General features: G+C 45.2%; 1 protein-coding gene across 1 annotated transcript in view; it reads left to right on the top strand.

Moving 5' to 3' along the window:
- Nucleotides 1–20,623, top strand: part of PLCH1 (phospholipase C eta 1) — a 469,798-nt gene that overhangs the window by 59,483 nt on the left and 389,692 nt on the right. Inside the window, exon 2 of the mRNA XM_063916111.1 lies at nt 10,708–10,823. Coding sequence (XP_063772181.1) covers nt 10,745–10,823 — 79 coding nt within the window. The 5' untranslated portion in view covers nt 10,708–10,744. The remainder of the gene's footprint in view (nt 1–10,707; nt 10,824–20,623) is intronic.

Genomic DNA, 20,623 nt, shown 5'->3' with positions numbered 1-20,623 from the left:
AAAACGGGCGAAAAAAAGCCGCAATTCGCCCGGAATTTCATATACCCCATAGATGGAAATAGATATTCACACTCTAAGGGGGGAATTCAAATTTGAAAAGTCGGTTGGGTGTCTATTTTTTCCTGTCTATTAGATAGGAAAAAACAGACACCCAACTGACTTTTCAAACAATTGAATATCCTCCTTATAGGCCCTACACACTGTGCGATATCACTCAAAGATATGAACGATCTCGTTCATTAATGAACGAGATACCGTTCATATTTTTGAGTGTGGAGGCACAATCGATGAACGATGCACGGCCCCATGCTCGTTCATCGCTGGTGCCCCGTCGACTGTGCATGCAGGCCAATATGGACGATCTTGTCCATATTTGCCTGCACTTCTATGGAGCCGGGTGATGGGGGGAGTGAAGAAACTTCACTCCCCCCGTAACTGCCCCCCTGCCACCGGGTCGCCCGTCGGCCGTATCCGTCGTTGGGCAGCTCGGCGGCGTACCGGTCAATGTGTAGCGCCCTTAAGAGTGCATTTATCTATCTCAGCTGCACGTAATAAAGGTTTGGTTAGGCTGACAGAAAAGACAATAAATAGATGATTACTACACTTGTGGATGCTTGTTACTTATATCACATCAAAGATATACAGTGGGGCAAAAAAGTATTTGGACAGCCACCGATTGTGCAAGTTGACCCATTTAAAAAGATGAGGGAGGTCTGTAATTTCCATCATAGGTGCACTTCAACTGTGAGAGACAGAATCTGGAAAAAAAAAACCAGGAAATCACATTGTATGATTTTTAAACAATTTACTTGTATATTCTTGTGGAAAATAAATATTTGTACACCTACCAAGCAGCAAGATTTCTGGCTCTTACAGACCTGTTACTTCTTCTTTAAGAAGCTCTTCTATCCTCCACTTGTTACCTGTATTAATGGCACCTGTTTGAACTGGTTATCTATATAAAAGAAACCTGTCCACACCCTCAAACAGTCAGACTGCTACCTCTCCACCAGGGCTAAGACCAGAGAGCTCTCTAAGGACACCACGGACAAAATTGTAGAGCTGCACAAGGCTGGGATGAGCTACTCGACAATAGGCAAGCAGCTTGGTGAGAAGAGATCAACTGTTGGCGCAATTATTAAAAAATGGAAGGAATACAAGATCACTGACAATCTCCCTCCACCTGGGGCTCTATGCAAGATCTCACCTCGTGGGGTATCAATGATGTTGAGAACGGTGAGGAATCAGCCCAGAACTACACGGGGGGACCTGGTCAATGACCTCAAGAGAGCTGGGACCACAGTCACAAAGGTTACCATAAGTAACACACTATGTCGTCATGGATTGAAATCCTGCATTGCCTGAAAGGTCCCCCTGCTTAAGCCAGCACATGTCCAGGCCCGTCTAAAGTTTGCCAGTGACCATCTGGATGATCCAGAGGAGGATTGGGAGAATGTAATGTGGTCAGATAAGAGCAAAATCAAACTTTTTGGTATAAACTCCACTCGCCGTGTTTGGAGGGAGAAGAATGATGAATGGCCAAGAACACCATACCCACTGTGAAGCATGGGGGTGGAAACATCACGCTTTGGGGCTGCTTTTTTGCAAAGGGGACAGGACAACTGATCCATATTAAGAAGAGGATGAATGGGGCCATGTATTGTGAGATTTTGGGCAAAAACCTCCTTCCCTCAGTAAGAGCATTGAAGATGGAACGTGGCTGGGTCTTCCAGCATGACAATGACCCCAAACACACCACCCGGGCAACTAAGGAGTGGCTCCATATGAAGCATTTCAAGGTCCTGGAGTGGCCTAGCCAGTCTCCAGACTTCAACCCAATAGAAAATCTGTGGAGGGAGTAGAAAGTCTGTGTTGCCCGGCGACAGCCCCAAAACATGACAGATCTATAGAAGATCTGCATGGAAGAGTGGGCCAAAATACCTGCTACAGTATGTGCAAACCTGGTCAAGAACTTGAGGAAACGTTTGACCTCTGTAATTGCCAACCGAGGTTATATTACAAAATATTGAGTTAATCTTTTTGATTGTCCAAATATTTATTTTCCACAAGAATATACAAATAAATTGTTTAAAAATCATACAATGTGATTTCCTGTTTTGTTTATGATTTGATTTAGGTGGTCCACCTCCACCCAAAAATTGTCTGTATTGTATTGTATTGTACTGTATTGTATTGTATTGTATTGTATTATACAAAACAACTAACTTTAGCAAAACGAAGCCAACTTTTGTATGTGTGCCATGAATGCGTGTCTTACATTGATTTAAGAATATAAGAACATAACAAAGAAAGGGAACAGCATGAAGCCTCATGGGCCTATCATGGCTATTACCATCCAAATCACAAATCATTAATCAAATCATTATTTGTTTTTCAGATAAAATAAATAGAAATTTATAGAAATAAATAGAAATAAATAAAATAAATAGAAAAATAGAACTTAATAGAAATCTTTAATCTTCAGGGGCATGGTGGGCCACATAAATATCATCTCAGAATGGTTTGCAATATATCCTTAACAATTCAAAAAAATGTAGCATGGGGACAAATCATTTTTCTTACTTTTAAAAATTCATGGGGCGTTTGATGCACCCTAATATATATATATATATATATATATATATATATATACACTAGTGCTTGGACCGGCACTACGCTTTCATGGAAATAGGTTGCTCCGGTGCCCCCAGCAAAAGGAAGAATTACCAGTAAGGAAAAACACTGCGGCACTCTGAGTCTTTAAAGTAGAAAACGTGTATTCAAATTAACACTCCAAACCAACGTTTCGGGGCCAGCCCCGAAACGTTGGTTTGGACTGTTAATTTTAATACACGTTTTCTACTTTAAAGACTCCGAGTTCTACTATATTAAGATATATATATATATATATATATATATATATATAAAAATATATAGTGTTACACAGAATATACAATTTGGTATTTTTACTGTGTGTTTCAGTCACTTCATATAGCTTAAATCTTCTGTTTTGTGTCCTGTGTTTACTGTCACATAACAAGGTTTTTTTTGCAGATATTGTGTTTATCTGGCAATATTGTACCGTTATGCCCTACGGCTACATTTCCTATAATGTCTGCTACACAGGGCGGGAAATCCGCGGACGCTTCTGCATCCTGCAGTACTGGTGCCACGGATTTACCTGAGGGGGAAGTTTTAGCTGCTGGTTTCAGGCGCTGAGTGCTATATACCCAGTCTACCTGCAGTACCTGTGGCTAAGCAAGACCCACCTTGGCCAGCATTCTCAAGTATGCTGAGTACACTTGTGACACGTCTTGCGCCCCCTGTGGGACCTCCTGTGCCATTGCAGCCAATATTATCCCTGTAGTTAATCCACCCTGGGCGGAAACTCTGTCTACCCAGTTACAACAATTAAATCAATCCTTGGTTAGATAAAAGTCTACCCCATGCCCCTCTGGGGCCAAGGGGTCATCTAAAAGGGCCATTTCTTCCTCACAATCCACTAATATTTCGGATAATTCTTCTGATGAGGATGGGGATTATGCTGATCCGTCAGACACTGATACAGTTGCTTCTGGGGAGGCCAGCCCCGTCATTCAGCAGGCTTGTCTTGTTTGGAAACAGGCTGACGGGCAGCCCAGGATTGTTTAGATTTAGGCTTAGTGGTTTTGGAAGCACGAGCCTGTCACGGTGATGTACATAAATCATCAAGGCGGCACTCGAAGCCGCATGGCAATGCTGGAAGTATCAAAGATCCTCCATTGGGCGGAACTCCATCTGCCAGCAATATCAGCAGTGTTCATTCCCGGAGTCCTCAACTGGGAAGCGGTTTTCCTCATTCGTCAGGACGTTCATGCCGGAGAGTGGACTCTTCATCCGGAAGTTTTTCAACTCCTAGTGGACAAGTGGGGCTACCAGATGTAGACCTGATTGCGTCTCGACACAATCACAAGGTACCGGTCTTCGGATCAAGGACAAGGGATCCTCAAGCAGCGTTCGTGTACGCACTGGCAATTCCATGGAACTTTCGGCTGCCGTATGTGTTCCCTCCAGTGTCACTCCTGCCCAGGGTACTGCAGAAGTTCAAGCAAGAAAGAGGAATACTACTTCTAGTCGCTCCAGCGTGGCCCAGTCGGCATTGGTTCTCAGACCTGCAGGATCTCTCGATAGAGCGTCCTCTTCTACTTCCTCAACGCCCAGACCTCATTCAGGGCCTTTGTATCTACCCGGACCTGGCCAGACTGGCTTTGATGGCGCAGCTCTTGAAGCTTCACTCCTGAGGGCCAAGGAATTCTCTGAGGCGGTTATTCAAACTATGTTGAAAGCCCGTAAACCGGCTTCTGTATGGATTTATCATAGGGTCTGGAATTCTTACTTCACCTGGTGTGCTGGTAAGAATTATGATGCATATACTTTCAAAACTTCCAGACTTTTGGCTTTGCTGCAACAGGGCCTGGACTTAGGCCTTTGTCTGGCCTCCTTCAAGGTTCATATATCTGCCTTGTCGGTATGGTTTTAGAGGAAAATTACGTCTATTTCCTATGTTCATACTTTCACTCAGGGTGTTTTAAGGATTCAGCCTCCCTATGTCCCTCCTGTGGCTCCATGGGATCTGCCTGTTGTCTTAAATGCCCGACAAGAGTCTCCATTCGAACCTCTTGAGTCTGTGGATCTTAAATGTCTTACACTTAAGGTCGTGTTTTTTGGCTATTGCCTCTGCTAGGAGGGTGTCGGACTTAGACGCTTTGTCCTGTCGTCCACCCTTTCTGATTTTTCACCGTGACTGGGCAGTTCTTCGACCTCGCCCTGGTTATCTCCCTAAGGTGGTATCATCTTTTCATCTTAACCAAGAGATTGTGGTTCCGGCCATTGAGGGTCATTCCGAGTTGATCGCACACTGCAACTTTTTGCAGCCCGTGCGATCAACTAGACTCCGCCTATGGGGGAGTGTATTATTGCATAGCAAGGCTGTGATCGCTTGTGCAGCCCTGCTATGCAAAAAAAGTTTTGTGTAGAACAAGACGAGGGTAAGAGTTACTTACCCTGTGCGATGAATCCAGAGTTGCAGGTCCCAAAATTGACGTCAGACATCCGCCCTCCAAATGCCTGGACATGCCTGCGTTCGCCGCACCACTCCCAGAAAACGGTCAGTTGACACCCACAAACGCCCTCTTTCTATCAATTTCCTTGCGATCGGCTGTGCGAATGGATTCTTCGTTAAATCCATCGCTCAGCAACGATCCGCTTTGTAGCTGTACGACGTGCCTGCACATTGCGATGAATACGCATGCGCAGTAGTAACCTGTTCACTGCACTGCGAAAAACGGCAACGAGCGATCATCTCGGAATGACCCCCTTTATCTCTTCTGGTTTGTCCTCCAAAGAGCGGTCTTTGGATGTGGTACGGGCTCTCCGTATTTACGTAGAGAGGACTGCCTCCATCACTAGGTCAGATACCCTTTTTGTACTTTTTTGGTTTTCACAAACGTGGCTGGCCTGCGAATAAGCAGACCTTGGCCAGATGGATTAGAATGGTGATTGCACAAGCTTATGCGCAGGCTGGTCTCCCAGCTCCTGCTGCTATCAAAGCCCATTCTACTCAGTCTGTTGGACCTTCTTGGGCGGCCCGCCGTGTTGCATCCGCTGAACAATTGTGCAAGATGGCTACGTGGTCCTCAGTGAACACGTTCATCAGGTTCTTAGCCGTTAATACTTCCGCCTCCCAGGATGCTTTCTTTGGACGCCGGGTTCTTGTACCCGCTACAGTGCGTCCCCTCCCATGAGGAACTGCTTTAGGACATCCCCGATGTTATGCCATGTGGAATACCAGTGTACCCCGCTGCAGAAAAGGAGATTTATGGTAGACTTACCATAGTTAAATCTCTTTCTGCGAGGTACACTCGATTCCACAGGTCACCCACCCTGACGCACTTAGCTTCTTTGGGTTTGTATGGCATTAGCCGCTAGTCCCTTCTTTTGTCGTGAGAATGTGGTTCTATGTGACTAACATCTACCGTCTCTTTTACCTGCTACTGCATTGGACTGGTTAACGAAACTGAGCTCCAGTGCCTGGAGGCGGGGTTATAGAGGAGGCGGTGCAATGCATCCTGGGAACAGTCAAAGCTTTATCCTGTTGGTGCCTAGGATCAAGATCCAACTCTACACCCCCGAGGTTATTCCCTGTGGAATCCAGTGTACCTCACAGAAAGAGATTTAACTATGGTTAATACAATCTTAATACATGGTATTTACGAGGAGGCTGGAGATAACGTGGAGTCGCTATAGGTTGAGATCACAACTTGGGGCATTGACGCTAAGAAACTAGTCATTGGCATGTGCTACAAGCAACCAGATATTACCATTCATGACTAGGATCAACTTTTACAACAAATTGAAAGAGCTGCTGGATTGGGGGACATCCTAGTGTTAGGTGATTTTAACTATCCTGATATAAATTGGAGTAACGATTCATGTGTAAAAACTAGGAGCAGCAAGTTCTTAAATACATTAAAGGATCAATACTTGACTCAATTAGTCGAGGACCCAACTAGAGGTAAAACTATTCTGGACCTAGTTATTACCAATAATGTGGACATTATATCAAACACTAAAGTTGGGGAGACCTTGGGAAACAGTGATCACTATATGATCACATTCGACATCAGTTTCAAGAAACATAGCTATAAGGGAACAACCAAAACATTTAACTTTAGAAAAGCTAACTTCAGTATGCTGAGACGGGCGCTAAACGACATTGACTGTGAAATTTTGTTTCAAGGCAAGGACACATCGGAAATGTGGGATGCTTTAAAATGATTGCTTGAAAGCAATATTCACAAATTCATTCCCATGAGCAGTAAACGCAGGAGTACTAAGCACAAACCAATGTGGCTTAATAAGGAGGTCAAGAAAGCAATGGCTAATAAGAGGTGTGCTTTCAAAATATTTAAATCTAATGGAGAGGTGGATTCATTCCGGTATTACAAGGAATGCAATAAAATATGCAAAAAAGTAATAAGAGCAGCTAAAATTCTAAATGAAAATCAAATTGCTATAGAGAGTAAAACCAATCCTAAAAAGTTTTAGAAATATATAAACAGCAAAAGGTTAAAGAAGGAGAACGTAGGCCCATTAAAAGATGAATTGGGAGCTTTGATAAATTACGACAAAGCGGAAATATTGAACAACTTTTTTCCCTCTGTATTCACCAGGGAGGATGAGCCGGAGACAGTAGTGCACAGCAACAGGGAAGGTAATGACTCGTGGCTTGATGCTTGCTTAAGTGAGGAAGTAGTCCTGGAGAGAGTAAGCGAGGTAAAGATTAATAAATCACCAGGCCCAAACGGTTTTCATCCGAGGGTTATTAGGGAGCTTAGGTCACAGCTAGCAAAACCCCTATACTTGATTTTCCATAGTTCATTTAGATCAGGCATGGTACCAAAAAGATTGGCGCATAGGTAGTGCCTTTATTTAAAAAGGGAACAAAAAGTAATCCTGGAAACTATAGACCAGTTAGTTTAACATCTATAGTGGGTAAAATTTTGGAAGGCATTTTGAGGGATAGCATAGAGGAGTACCTACAGGCTACTAAATTTATTAGTAAAAGTCAGCATGGATTTGTAAGGGACAGATCATGTCAAACCAACTTAATTAGCTTCTACGAGGAAGTGAGTGAGAATCTTGATCAGGGAAAAGCAGTGGACGTGGTGTATTTAGATTTTGCAAAAGCCTTCGATACAGTGCCTCATAGGAGACTGATCAACAAATTAAGGGAACTTGGCCTAGGATATACTATTTGTAGATGGATAAGTAGTTGGCTGGATGACAGAGTACAACGAGTGGTGGTCAATGGGATGTTCTCCAGCTGGGCACCAGTAGTCAGCGGAATACCACAAGGGTCCGTTCATGGCCCACTGCTATTCACTATATTTATCAATGATCTAGGAATAGGCCTGGAAAGTACAGTGTCAATCTTTGCAGATGATACTAAACAGTGTAAGGTAATTCAGAAGGCGAGGTGGAGTCTCTACAGAATGACGTATTTAAACTTCAAACCTGGGCGTCTAAATGGAGAGTGAGGTTCAATATAGAAAAATGCAAAGTTATTCATTTTGGGACAAAAAACACACTTGCATCCTACACTCTAGATGGGGAAAATATAGGGGTAACTATGGTGGAAAAAGATTTGGGGGTTCTCATAGATAATAGGCTTAATAACAGTACACAATGTCAAATTGTAGCAAAGAAGGCAAGTAAAGTGCTTGGGTGCATTAAACAGGGCATTGAAAGAAGGGATGAGGATGTAATCCTGCCACTGTACAAATCATTGGTACGTCCGCACCTGGAATATTGTGTTCAGTTCTGGGCACCGTATTATAAAAAAGATATCGGGAAACTAGAAAAAGTTCAATGAAGAGCTACTAAATTGATTAAAGGGTTAGAAACACTGGAGTACGAGGAAAGGCTTACTAGGTTAAATATGTATACACTAGAAAAGAGGCGACTAAGAGGAGACATTATTAATATCTTCAAATATGTAAAGGGTCATTACAAGGAGCTAGCAGCAGATTTGTTAATTAAAAGAACTCTGTATAGGACGCGTGGGCACTCGCTTAGGCTAGAGGAGAGAAAATTCCGTACACAACATGGAGAAGGTAATAATTGCAGACTCTGTAAATGCATTTAAAAACGGATTGGACAAATTTCTAACTGGAAAATGTATCCAGGGCTATAGCATCTAACATATTGACATTAAATTATCTGGGAGTGGTAAGATTCATAGGTGTCAATTGGTACTAGACCATTACTCCAGCAGGCCCATTATTATAATATGAACAGTTTAACACAGAATACAGGTTTAACCCGATGGACATTTTGCCTCTTTTCAACCTCACTGACTATGTAACTATGGTAAGTCTACCATAAATCTACTTATTGTGCAGTCACAATCAGAAATATGCATCAAAAATATACATCAATAAACAACAATAAAATGGTAAAATTCAAAGGAGAGTGATAATATCAATTATTTGTTCTCTTCTTATGTATACATTAAAACAAGTAATTTGATTCCTATGATAGTATAAAATTGTTTGGAAATAGTAACTATTGGCAAACTCCCAGACTTTATTCTCCTTCAAAGAATGAAAATACTGTATTTTAGTTGATTTGTAACAATAATGTTCACAGCGGCTGTATGTGTACAAATAGTATCATTAGTAGCTGATATGCACCTCGGAGCTGGATGTATATAGTAGTGCTGCAATTTTCGGCGTCCTTGCTAATAAGTTCGTTTATCTAAGCACTATACACTGGTATAATTACCCTTCCTGGTGCCTCTAATCAATCAGCCACATGTATCTTCACTGCACGGCCCTTTCTCCCGATGGTGATGCACGCAATTGATCGGCAGATATATCATTGGACGGATCGGGCAGTGTGTTGAGCATACACACTGCCCGATCCGTCGGGAACTGACGTCATGAACTGGGCGGGCGTGTACACACGGCTGCCCAGTTCAGCTGTCAGTCACCGCCGGCTGCCACAGCATGTGTATTGTACACACACAGCGACGCGCCAATATATCGGTATATTGTCTGTCGGCTGTGCTGCGGGGCCGACGCGATATGTCTGTGAACGACGGAGTTCACAGACATATCGCCCGTACACACTGGCCGACGGGCCCGCGATATATCGGCCGTTCAAGAGAACGGCCGATATATCGGCCAGTGTGTACCCACCTTTAGTCCAGTAGATCTGTGTACAGAGCTGTGGTGGGCTCAATAGGTGGTAGGAGGAAGTCTGGAGGATAGCAACTGCTGCTCTGGTCAACGCGTTTCGTCCCGCAATTCACTGGGACTTTCTCAAGCACTACTTGCATTGCAGTAGAATCTGTCCTACCTATGCCAGACAGGATCAGTGATTGTGGTGACTGCTATGTGCTTCTGTTGCTTGAACCATTTGTGCTAACACATAATGGACCTCATTCAGATGTGGTTGGTGGTTCTGCGTCCTAACGATTATCAGTACTGCGCGTATGCAGGAACTGTTCTGCGCATGTGCAAATGGGTGCTGTGACGAAGGACACAGATCATCCGCAGACTGTCAGTGATTGACAGTCTGATGTCATTTGGTGGCGGGGAGGGGGCGGCCACAGCCTCAGCTTCCCCGCTATTGCAGTGGAGGGACGAGGCCAGGTTTTCTGTCGGAGATTCCTGGCCTCTAGGCAGCCACTACGGCGGCTGGCTTGCGCGATCTCGTAGGTCATGCAGCCGGCCAGTGGTGTCAGAGATGATCTGATACTGGGTCCTAGGATGCAGTTTGGATCAGTAATGCAGCAGGTTAACGTAACCCATCTTGCTGCATTACCATAGTAGTGCTATTGCTATATAGCACCTCCAACCACATCTGAGTGAGGGCAATAGTACTGTAGTGTTTTCAAGTATTGGTGTATGCTCATAATACCCGTTACATAAATTGATGGGAAGACTCTTGGTATAATTGTAAACTTAAACGTGAGATAATTATAAGGAATGCTCAATTTTTATTGCAAATTAGTGCTTCTACATGTTGCAGTACAGTGAATTAGTAAAATATTTGTTATGTCATTCAATGATGTTGCAATAAGCCAGATACCAAGGTACAGTCAGTGGATCTAGAATATTTCTTTTCATAATGTAAAAAGTTATTTGTTTTCTTCTTTCTCAGCAGAGGGATCTGCGTGTAAACACAACAGAAGTATAAAATGAGCTTCCAGAATCATGAGAAGACGAGGCCCTTGCAGTACTGCAGACACTTCTTGACAGACAATGGGACATTTCATGGTAAAGTCTACTTTCATACTTTTTTTACATTTTGAAACAAAAATACAGTCCTGTTCCAAGTGTACTGCTTTTGATTCAGCATGACCGTGATGTAAGTAAATACAGAAAAGTGAAATATATATGTACATATATATATATATACATATATATATATATATATATATATATATATAAACATGCTGCTTTTCTGTATATTACAAATTGATATAAGATTTATAGTAGCCTCCATACCCTGGAAAGCTCTTCAGATGCTATGTTAATCATTTCGGAAATTATTTCACAGATAGATGAATTCATCTTTCTGGAATTAGTTATGAATATGGAAAATGAAACCACCAAATAGGTGCCTATACTGAGTACCGCTAAATACAATCAGAAAACAATGTATATAAAGCATTATATGACAATGCTCTCATTAAATACTAGTCATACTGCTGAATATTGTGTAATTGTTCGCAGTTATGCCCTAGTAGGAACGCCTAGGAAACAATAGTACACTTTTCTTATGTTTAGCAATTTCTCTATTGACATAAATCTGGTCAGAAGCCACCAAACCAACGCCCCATTTACTCTGTATGCCAGATATTGATGAGAAAGTAAATGTAAAAATATAATTGCTGTTGCTCTGTATTTACATTGTTCTGTGCATGCGGCAAAGACTGCTTCCGCACTGTGACCAGGATCTCTCCAGCCATGTAGTACGCATTGTACTGAGGACTGTGTATTGTATTGTGTAAGATAAGAGAATCAGGCACTGCACCGTACATTTTCTGGGTCTATATCATAGACATCACGCTGGTGTTACTTTTTGTCACCTCACCTAATTGTGGTTTTATAATATTGACAGATAATGAGTAGTGTAACACTGGCTGTGTACTTATGACCTCATGCATAGGAGTTTGTTATAAGTTAACGGTAAGTACAAATGGCATTAAAAAAGTATGTCAAATGCAATGTGGTTGCGTTTTTAGTAGCGTTTTTACTAGTGTTTGGGAGGTCTTTTGTACACACCTAAACTTCCCAGAATTATTCATTACAGTAAATGCAAGTGAATGGAGCAAGCAGCAGTTATAAAAGCACATCGTTGATGCAGGGGTGTTTCTACAGAGGAAGGAGCACGTGTGTACCTCCGGGTGGGCCCCTTCCTCTGAACGGCGCTGTAGACTCCGGCATTGAGCCGGAGTCTACTGCGCATCCGCAGGTCTCCAGAAATATGGTGCCCGCCATGATCCGGAGACCAATTTGGCTAGAGCGCACGTGCGGCGGCCACTTTGGCGGCGATTTCCGCCGTGAACACTGCGCGCGCCGCTGGACTCCGGTAAGGTAAGTATTTAAATGGGTGCGGTGTAGGCCCCCCTGGACCCAGGGTCCTGTGTGCACCACACACATTGCACCCATTATAGAAATGCCAATGCGTTGATGCTATCCTTCCAAATGTGAGTAACTGTGGAAGTGGGGTATAGAGTCATTGGATGGTTTCCGTTTTCAGGCTTGCTTCTATGTGATGTACTAGTATTGGAAACAATATTCTAAGGTACACAAATTAATACCTGTTACTTTGAGACCTTAGAGTCAAGGTATCACTTAGTTTTATATTTATTCTTCTTGCAGCAGGCACCCATGTATGCAAACTTTCTAAACCAGTCCCAGTTTTAACAATGGGAATCTTGAACGTGTATTTAATTGTGTGAAGTTCAACTCATTGATGCATCTAGAGTTGTAAAAATTGGTAGAAATTAAGTAATTAATTGCATTTGGCACTCAGGGAAGCATTCAGTGTGTTTCATGGTCTAAACAAACTTGTTTCTAATAGGAGCCACACATTCAAATGTCTGCATTGTGCAGTCTAAGGAGCATAACCAGTTGGGTGCAAAAGAAAAATTGCGAACATAGGTGGTCATTCCGAGTTGTTCGCTCGGTAATTTCTCTAACGTCCTAAGTGGATGCTGGGGACTCCGTAAGGACCATGGGGATTAGCGGCTCCGCAGGAGACTGGGCACAACTATAAAGAAAGCTTTAAACTACTGGTGTGCACTGGCTCCTCCCACTAAGACCCTCCTCCAGACCTCAGTTAAGATTCTTGTGCCCGGCTGAGCTGGATGCACACTAGGGGCTCTCATGAGCTCCTAGAAAGAAAGTATATGTTAGGTTTTTTATTTTACAGTGAGATCTGCTGGCAACAGACTCACTGCAGCGAGGGACTAAGGGGAGAAGAAGCGAACCTACCTAACAGGTGGCAGTTTGGGCTTCTTAGGCTACTGGACACCATTAGCTCCAGAGGGATCGACCGCAGGACCCGACCTTGGTGTTCGTTCCCGGAGCCGCGCCGCCGTCCCCCATACAGAGCCAGAAGCATGAAGAGGTCCGGAAAATCGGCGGCAGAAGGCTTAGGTCTTCACCAAGGTAGCGCACAGCACTGCAGCTGTGCGCCATTGCTCCTCATGTACACCTCACACTCCGGTCACTGATGGGTGCAGGGCGCTGGGGGGGGCGCCCTGAGGGCAATATATGACACCTTGGCTGGCAAATCTACATCATATATAGTCCTAGAGGCTATATAGATGTAAAAATACCCCTGCCAGTATTCCAGGAAAAGCGGGAGAAGTCCGCCGAAAAAGGGGCGGGGCCATCTCCCTCAGCACACTGGCGCCATTTTTCCCTCACAGCTCCGCTGGAAGGAAGCTCCCTGGCTCTCCCCTGCACTACAGAAGGGTAAAAAAGAGAGGGGGGGCACTAAATTTTAGGCGCAGGATATATAAATATATAAAAAGCAGCTATAAGGGAAAACACTCATTTATAGTGGGATCCCTGTGTTATATAGCGCTCTGGTGTGTGCTGGCATACTCTCTCTCTGTCTCCCCAAAGGGCTTTGTGGGGTCCTGTCCCCTGTCAGAGCATTCCCTGTGTGTTTGCGGTGTGTCGGTACGGCTGTGTCGACATGTTTGAGGAGGAGGCTTATGTGGAGGCGGAGCAGATGCCTGTAAATGTGATGTCGCCCCCTGCGGGGTCGACACCTGAGTGGATGGTGCTGTGGAAGGAATTACGTGACAGTGTCGACTCCTTGCATAAAAGGTTCGACGACATACCAAATGTGGGACAGCCGGCTTCTCAGCCTGTGCCTGCCCAGGCGTCTCAAAAGCCATCAGGGGCTCTAAAACGCCCACTACCTCAGATGGCAGACACAGATGTCGACACGGATACTGACTCCAGTGTCGACGACGATGAGACTAATGTAACTTCCAGTAGGGCCACACGTTACATGATTGAGGCAATGAAAAATGTGTTGCACATTTCTGATGTTACCCCCGGTACCACAAAAAAGGGTATTATGTTTGGAGAGAAAAAACTACCAGTAGCTTTTCCTCCATCTGAGGAGTTAAATGAAGTGTGTGAAGAAGCGTGGGCTTCCCCTGATAAGAAGCTGGTAATTTCTAAGAGGTTACTAATGGCGTACCCTTTGCCGCCAGAGGATAGGTCACGTTGGGAAACTTCCCCTAGAGTGGATAAAGCGCTCACACGCTTGTCAAAGAAGGTGGCACTACCGTCTCCGGATACGGCCGCCCTGAAGGAATCTGCTGATAGAAAGCAGGAGGCTATCCTGAAATCTATATATACACACACAGGTGTTATACTGAGACCAGCTATTGCTTCAGCATGGATGTGCAGTGCTGCAGCTGCGTGGTCAGATTCCCTGTCAGAAAATATTGATACCCTAGACAGGGACACTATATTGCTAACCGTAGAGCATATAAAAGACGCACTTATATACATGAGGGATGCACAGAGGGATATTTGCCGGCTGGCATCAAAAATTAGTGCAATGTCCATTTCTGCCAGGAGAGGGTTATGGACTCGGCAGTGGACAGGTGATGCAGATTCCAAAAGGCACATGGAAGTTCTGCCTTATAAGGGTGAGGAGTTGTTCGGGGATGGTCTCTCGGACCTCGTTTCCACAGCAACAGCTGGGAAGTCTACATTTTTACCCCATGTTCCCTCACAGCCAAAGAAAGCACCGTATTTTCAGGTACAGTCCTTTCGGCCCAATAGGGGCAAGCGGGTTAAAGGCGCGTCCTTTCTGCCCAGAGGCAGAGGTAGGGGAAAAAAGCTGCAGCATACAGCCAGTTCCCAGGAGCAAAAGTCCTCCCCGCTTCCTCTAAGTCCACAGCATGACGCTGGGGCTCCACAGGCGGAGCCAGGTACGGTGGGGGCCCGTCTCAAATATTTCAGCAATCAGTGGGCTCACTCACGAGTGGATCCCTGAATTTTTCAGATAGTATCTCAGGGGTACAAGCTGGAGTTCGAGACGTCTCCCCCCCGCCGTTTCCTCAAATCTGCCTTGCCAACCACTCCCTCAGGCAGGGAGGCAGTGTTACAGGCAATTCACAAGCTGTATTCACAACAAGTGATAGTAAAGGTACCCCTACTTCAACAAGGACGGGGTTACTATTCCACAATGTTTGTGGTACCGAAACCGGACAGTTCGGTGAGACCCATTTTAAATTTGAAATCCTTGAACACATATATAAAAAAATTCAAGTTCAAGATGGAATCGCTCAGGGCGGTTATTGCAAGCCTGGACGAGGGGGATTACATGGTATCACTGGACATCAAGGATGCTTACCTGCATGTCCCCATTTACCATCCTCACCAGGAGTACCTCAGATTTGTGGTACAGGATTGTCATTACCAATTCCAGACGTTGCCGTTCGGTCTATCCACGGCTCCGAGGGTCTTTACCAAGGTAATGGCCGAAATGATGATACTCCTTCGAAAGAAGGGTGTTTTAATTATCCCGTACTTGGACGATCTCCTGATATAGGCGAGGTCCAGAGAGCAGTTGTTGGTCGGGGTAGCACTATCTCGGGAGGTGCTACTACAGCACGGCTGGATTCTAAACATTCCAAAGTCACAGCTGGTCCCTACGACACGTCTACTGTTCCTGGGGATGGTTCTGGACACAGAACAGAAAAAAGTGTTTCTCCCGGAGGAGAAGGCCAAGGAGCTGTCATCTCTAGCAGAGGCCTGTTAAAAACAAAACAGGTGTCGGTGCATCACTGCACGAGGATCCTGGGAAAGATGGTAGCTTCCTACGAAGCAATTCCATTCGGCAGGTTTCATGCAAGAACCTTTCAGTGGGACCTGTTGGACAAGTGGTCCGGGTCGCATCTTCAGATGCATCGGCTGATAACCCTGTCTCCAAGGACAAGGGTGTCTCTGCTGTGGTGGCTGCAGAGTGCACATCTTCAAGAGGGCCGCAGATTCGGCATACAGGACTGGGTCCTGGTGACCACGGATGCCAGCCTTCGAGGCTGGGGGGCAGTCACACAGGGAAGAAACTTCCAAGGACTATGGTCAAGTCAGGAGACTTCCCTGCACATAAATATTCTGGAACTGAGGGCCATTTACAATGCCCTAAGTCAGGCAAAAACCCTGCTTCAAAAACAGCCGGTACTGATCCAGTCAGACAACATCACGGCGGTCGCCCATGTAAACCGACAGGGCGGCACGAGAAGCAGGACGGCAATGGCAGAAGCCACAAGGATTCTCCGATGGGCGGAAAATCACGTGTTAGCACTGTCAGCAGTGTTCATTCCGGGAGTGGACAACTGGGAAGCAGACTTCCTCAGCAGGCACGACCTCCACCCGGGAGAGTGGGGACTTCATCCAGAAGTCTTTCAAATGATTGTAAACCGTTGGGAAAGGCCACAGGTGGACATGATGGCGTCCCGCCTCAACAAAAAGCTAGAAAAGTACTGCGCCAGGTCAAGGGACCCGCAGGCGATAGCTGTGGACGCTCTAGTGACACCGTGGGTGTACCGGTCGGTTTATGTGTTCCCTCCTCTTCCTCTCATACCAAAGGTACTGAGGATAATAACGAGAAGAGGAGTAAGAACTATACTCATTGTTCCGGATTGGCCAAGAAGAGCTTGGTACCCGGAACTTCAAGAAATGATCTCAGAGGACCCATGGCCTCTACCGCTCAGACAAGACCTGCTGCAGCAGGGGCCCTGTCTGTTCCAAGACTTACCGCGGCTGCGTTTGACGGCATGGCGGTTGAACACCGGATCCTGAAGGAAAAGGGCATTCCGGAGGAAGTCATTCCTACGCTGATTAAAGCTAGGAAAGAAGTAACCGCAAACCATTATCACCGCATATGGCGAAAATATGTTGCGTGGTGTGAGACCAGGAAGGCCCCAACGGAGGAATTTCAGCTGGGCCGTTTCCTGCACTTCCTACAGTCAGGGGTGACTATGGGCCTTAAATTGGGTTCCATTAAGGTCCAGATTTCGGCTCTATCGATTTTCTTCCAGAGAGAACTGGCTTCACTACCTGAAGTTCAGACTTTTGTTAAGGGAGTGCTGCATATTCAGCCCCCTTTTGTGCCTCCAGTGGCACCTTGGGATCTCAACGTGGTGTTGGATTTCCTAAAGTCACATTGGTTTGAGCCACTGAAAACCGTGGATTTGAAATATCTCACGTGGAAAGTGGTCATGTTGTTGGCCTTAGCTTCGGCCAAGCGTGTATCAGAATTGGCGGCTTTGTCATGTAAAAGCCCTTATCTAATTTTCCATATGGATAGGGCAGAATTGAGGACTCGTCCCCAGTTTCTCCCCAAAGTGGTATCAGCTTTTCATCTGAACCAACCTATCGTGGTGCCTGCGGCTACAACGGACTTGGAGGCTTCCAAGTGTTTGGACGTAGTCAGGGCCCTGAAAATCTATGTTCCAGGACAGCTGGAGTCAGAAAGACTGACTCGCTCTTTATCCTGTATGCGCCCAACAAGTTGGGTGCACCTGCTTCAAAGCAGACTATTGCTCGCTGGATCTGTAGTACGATTCAGCTTGCACATTCTGCGGCTGGACTGCCGCATCCTAAATCAGTGAAAGCCCATTCCACGAGGAAGGTGGGCTCTTCTTGGGCGGCTGCCCGAGGGGTCTCGGCTCTTCAACTTTGCCGAGCAGCTACTTGGTCGGGGTCAAACACGTTTGCTAAATTCTACAAGTTTGACACCCTGGCTGAGGAGGACCTAGAGTTTGCCCATTCGGTGTTGCAGAGTCATCCGCACTCTCCCGCCCGTTTGGGAGCTTTGGTATAATCCCCATGGTCCTTACGGAGTCCCCAGCATCCACTTAGGACGTTAGAGAAAATAAGAATTTACTCACCAGTAATTCTATTTCTCGTAGTCCGTAGTGGATGCTGGGCGCCCATCCCAAGTGCGGATTGTCTGCAATACTTGTATATAGTTATTGCTTAACTAATGGGTTATTGTTGAGCCATCTGTTGAGAGGCTCAGTTGTTCTCATACTGTTAACTGGGTATTGTATCACGAGTTATACGGTGTGATTGGTGTGGCTGGTATGAGTCTTACCCGGGATTCAAAATCCTTCCTTATTGTGTCAGCTCTTCCGGGCACAGTATCCTAACTGAAGTCTGGAGGAGGGTCTTAGTGGGAGGAGCCAGTGCACATCAGTAGTCTAAAGCTTTCTTTATAGTTGTGCCCAGTCTCCTGCGGAGCCGCTAATCCCCATGGTCCTTACGGAGTCCCCAGCATCCACTACGGACTACGAGAAATAGAATTACCGGTGAGTAAATTCTTATTTTTCTTCGCATCGCAGCGACTTTCCGCTTATTGCGCATGCGCAATGTTCGCACTGCGACTGCGCCAAGTAAATTTGCTATGAAGTTTGGTATTTTACTCACGGCATTACGAGGTTTTTTTTTCGTTCTGGTGATCGTAATGTGATTGACAGGAAGTGGGTGTTTCTGGGCGGAAACTGGCCGTTTTATGGGAGTGTTTGAAAAAACGCTACCAATTCTGGGAAAAACGTGGGAGTGGCTGGAGAAACGGAGGGGTGTCTGGGCGAACGCTGGGTGTGTTTGTGACGTCAAACCAGGAACGACAAGCACTGAACTGATCGCACTGGAAGAGTAAGTCTCGAGCTGCTCAGAAACTGCACAGAGAAGTCTTTTCGCAATATTGCGAATCTTTCGTTCGCAATTTTGAGAAGCTAAGATTCACTCCCAGTAGGCGGCGGCTTAGCATGTGCAATGCTGCTAAAAGCAGCTTGCGAGCGAACAACTCGGAATCACCCCCATAGAGCGCAATTTTGGATCACTGTATATAAATACACAGACTGTTTTACTCTGATGAGCAGCGGGATGTAATGGAGTCCGAGATCGCGGGAGGTGCGGGATGCCTGCCGACCATGGACATTTTTTTAAAGGGACAATCACAATGCATGGTTTTGCCTTGTAAGGGTTTGCCCCTTTAAAACAACATCCAAGATCGGTCGGCATCCCACACCTCGAGGAATCTCGGATTCCATTACATTCTGCCGGAGGGCTCTGTAAGTACCCAAGGATGGTCAGTCATAATAACTAGAAACATCAACCTGAATTTGTATGCCTTTTTCCTAGCACTCCATGTACTCCAGATTAACAAGGATTGGGAGTTTTTGTTGTGGGCTGATCCAGGCCTTCATTTTTTTATTTCTCATCTTATTTCTTCTCACACCATCAACCCAGGTCAACACATGTTGTTTGGAGGGGATATGATAATGAAGTTGACCACCTGTTAAGCAACAATTTGTCATGTCATTCGTAAGAGGAGTTTGAAGCAGTATTCTCTACACAACCAAATCTGTGCTGCAGGGCTAAATGCTCTCACAGTAATGTCTGGTTGGAGACACATTGGGCCTCATAAATCTCTGTCACAGTAAACCTTCATTTACTGTTCGGAAGATAAAACAGGCTGCTCCGGATGCAATAATCGATACGTGAGTAGACACAACAGGGCATTGTTGTACTAGAGGTATCTATAGGTGACTCACAGGCTCTAGTAAACGTTAAACATTAACTCTGAAGATAAACTATTGAGGCTTAAGTGAACGCTAAATGTAAACACTAAATACTTCAGTTATGAAGGCTGTGTACGCTTTGTCTAAACGGGATGCGGTCAGGATCCTGGCGTTCGGAATCCTGACACTGATCGGAATACTGATGCTGGAATCCCAGCATGGATTACAATGCCAGCGCATATTGCATGTAACCCATTTTTAAACGTAACTTTAAGGAGAAAAATAATTAAATTCCAAAGCTGTAATTCTGCAGTTTTTTTTGTTATTGGTAATATTGCTGTTGGTGCAGAAGTGATCCTAGTCATCTAGAGCTGCAGTTGTTCTATATGCAGCATTTCTGCCTCAGCATGCTGTGTGTTACTAGCAATAGGCGTATTACCTCTAATTAGCTGACTGCAAAGCCTATGGACTTTTCTCACATAAAGGGCCATATGTCGGCCGGCTGACAGGATGATTTTTCAGTTTGTGTCCACGCTGGAGGAGTTTGTTATTTTCACTGTTGTAGTCAAGTAGCCAGATAGCTGTTTGGTGTGCTACTGTAGTTGTCAGATGATACACACCCGGGCTAAACGCAGCCATTGCAGACTGTATTTTTTTACCTGCTCCATAATAATTGATTTTCTTAAGTAGCACAATTCCCAGGGAAATGGCACTGATATAAGGTCAGCTTGCAGACCCCTAGTCTGAATAGAGCTAGAAAAATCACCAGGTCAGTCTGACTGGTATGGTTTGCAGTTATAGTAGAATAATGGGTCTGCGTACTCCATAGTTTCAGTTTAACAAAACGGGATGTGGTGAACATCCCTGCACTCGTAATGTCAGCGGTCATGTGACTGATGCCGGAATCCCGACACCACTCGGAATCCCGGGGCTGGATCACCGACCACCGACATCCCGAAGGTAAGTATCAAGGTGACTGTTAGGGTTAGGGCAGGGGTGGGG

The sequence above is a fragment of the Pseudophryne corroboree genome, chromosome 4, assembly GCF_028390025.1.
Source record: "Pseudophryne corroboree isolate aPseCor3 chromosome 4, aPseCor3.hap2, whole genome shotgun sequence".
In the NCBI taxonomy this organism is placed as follows: Eukaryota; Metazoa; Chordata; class Amphibia; order Anura; family Myobatrachidae; genus Pseudophryne; species Pseudophryne corroboree.
This window is presented reverse-complemented; position numbering and strand designations above follow the sequence as displayed.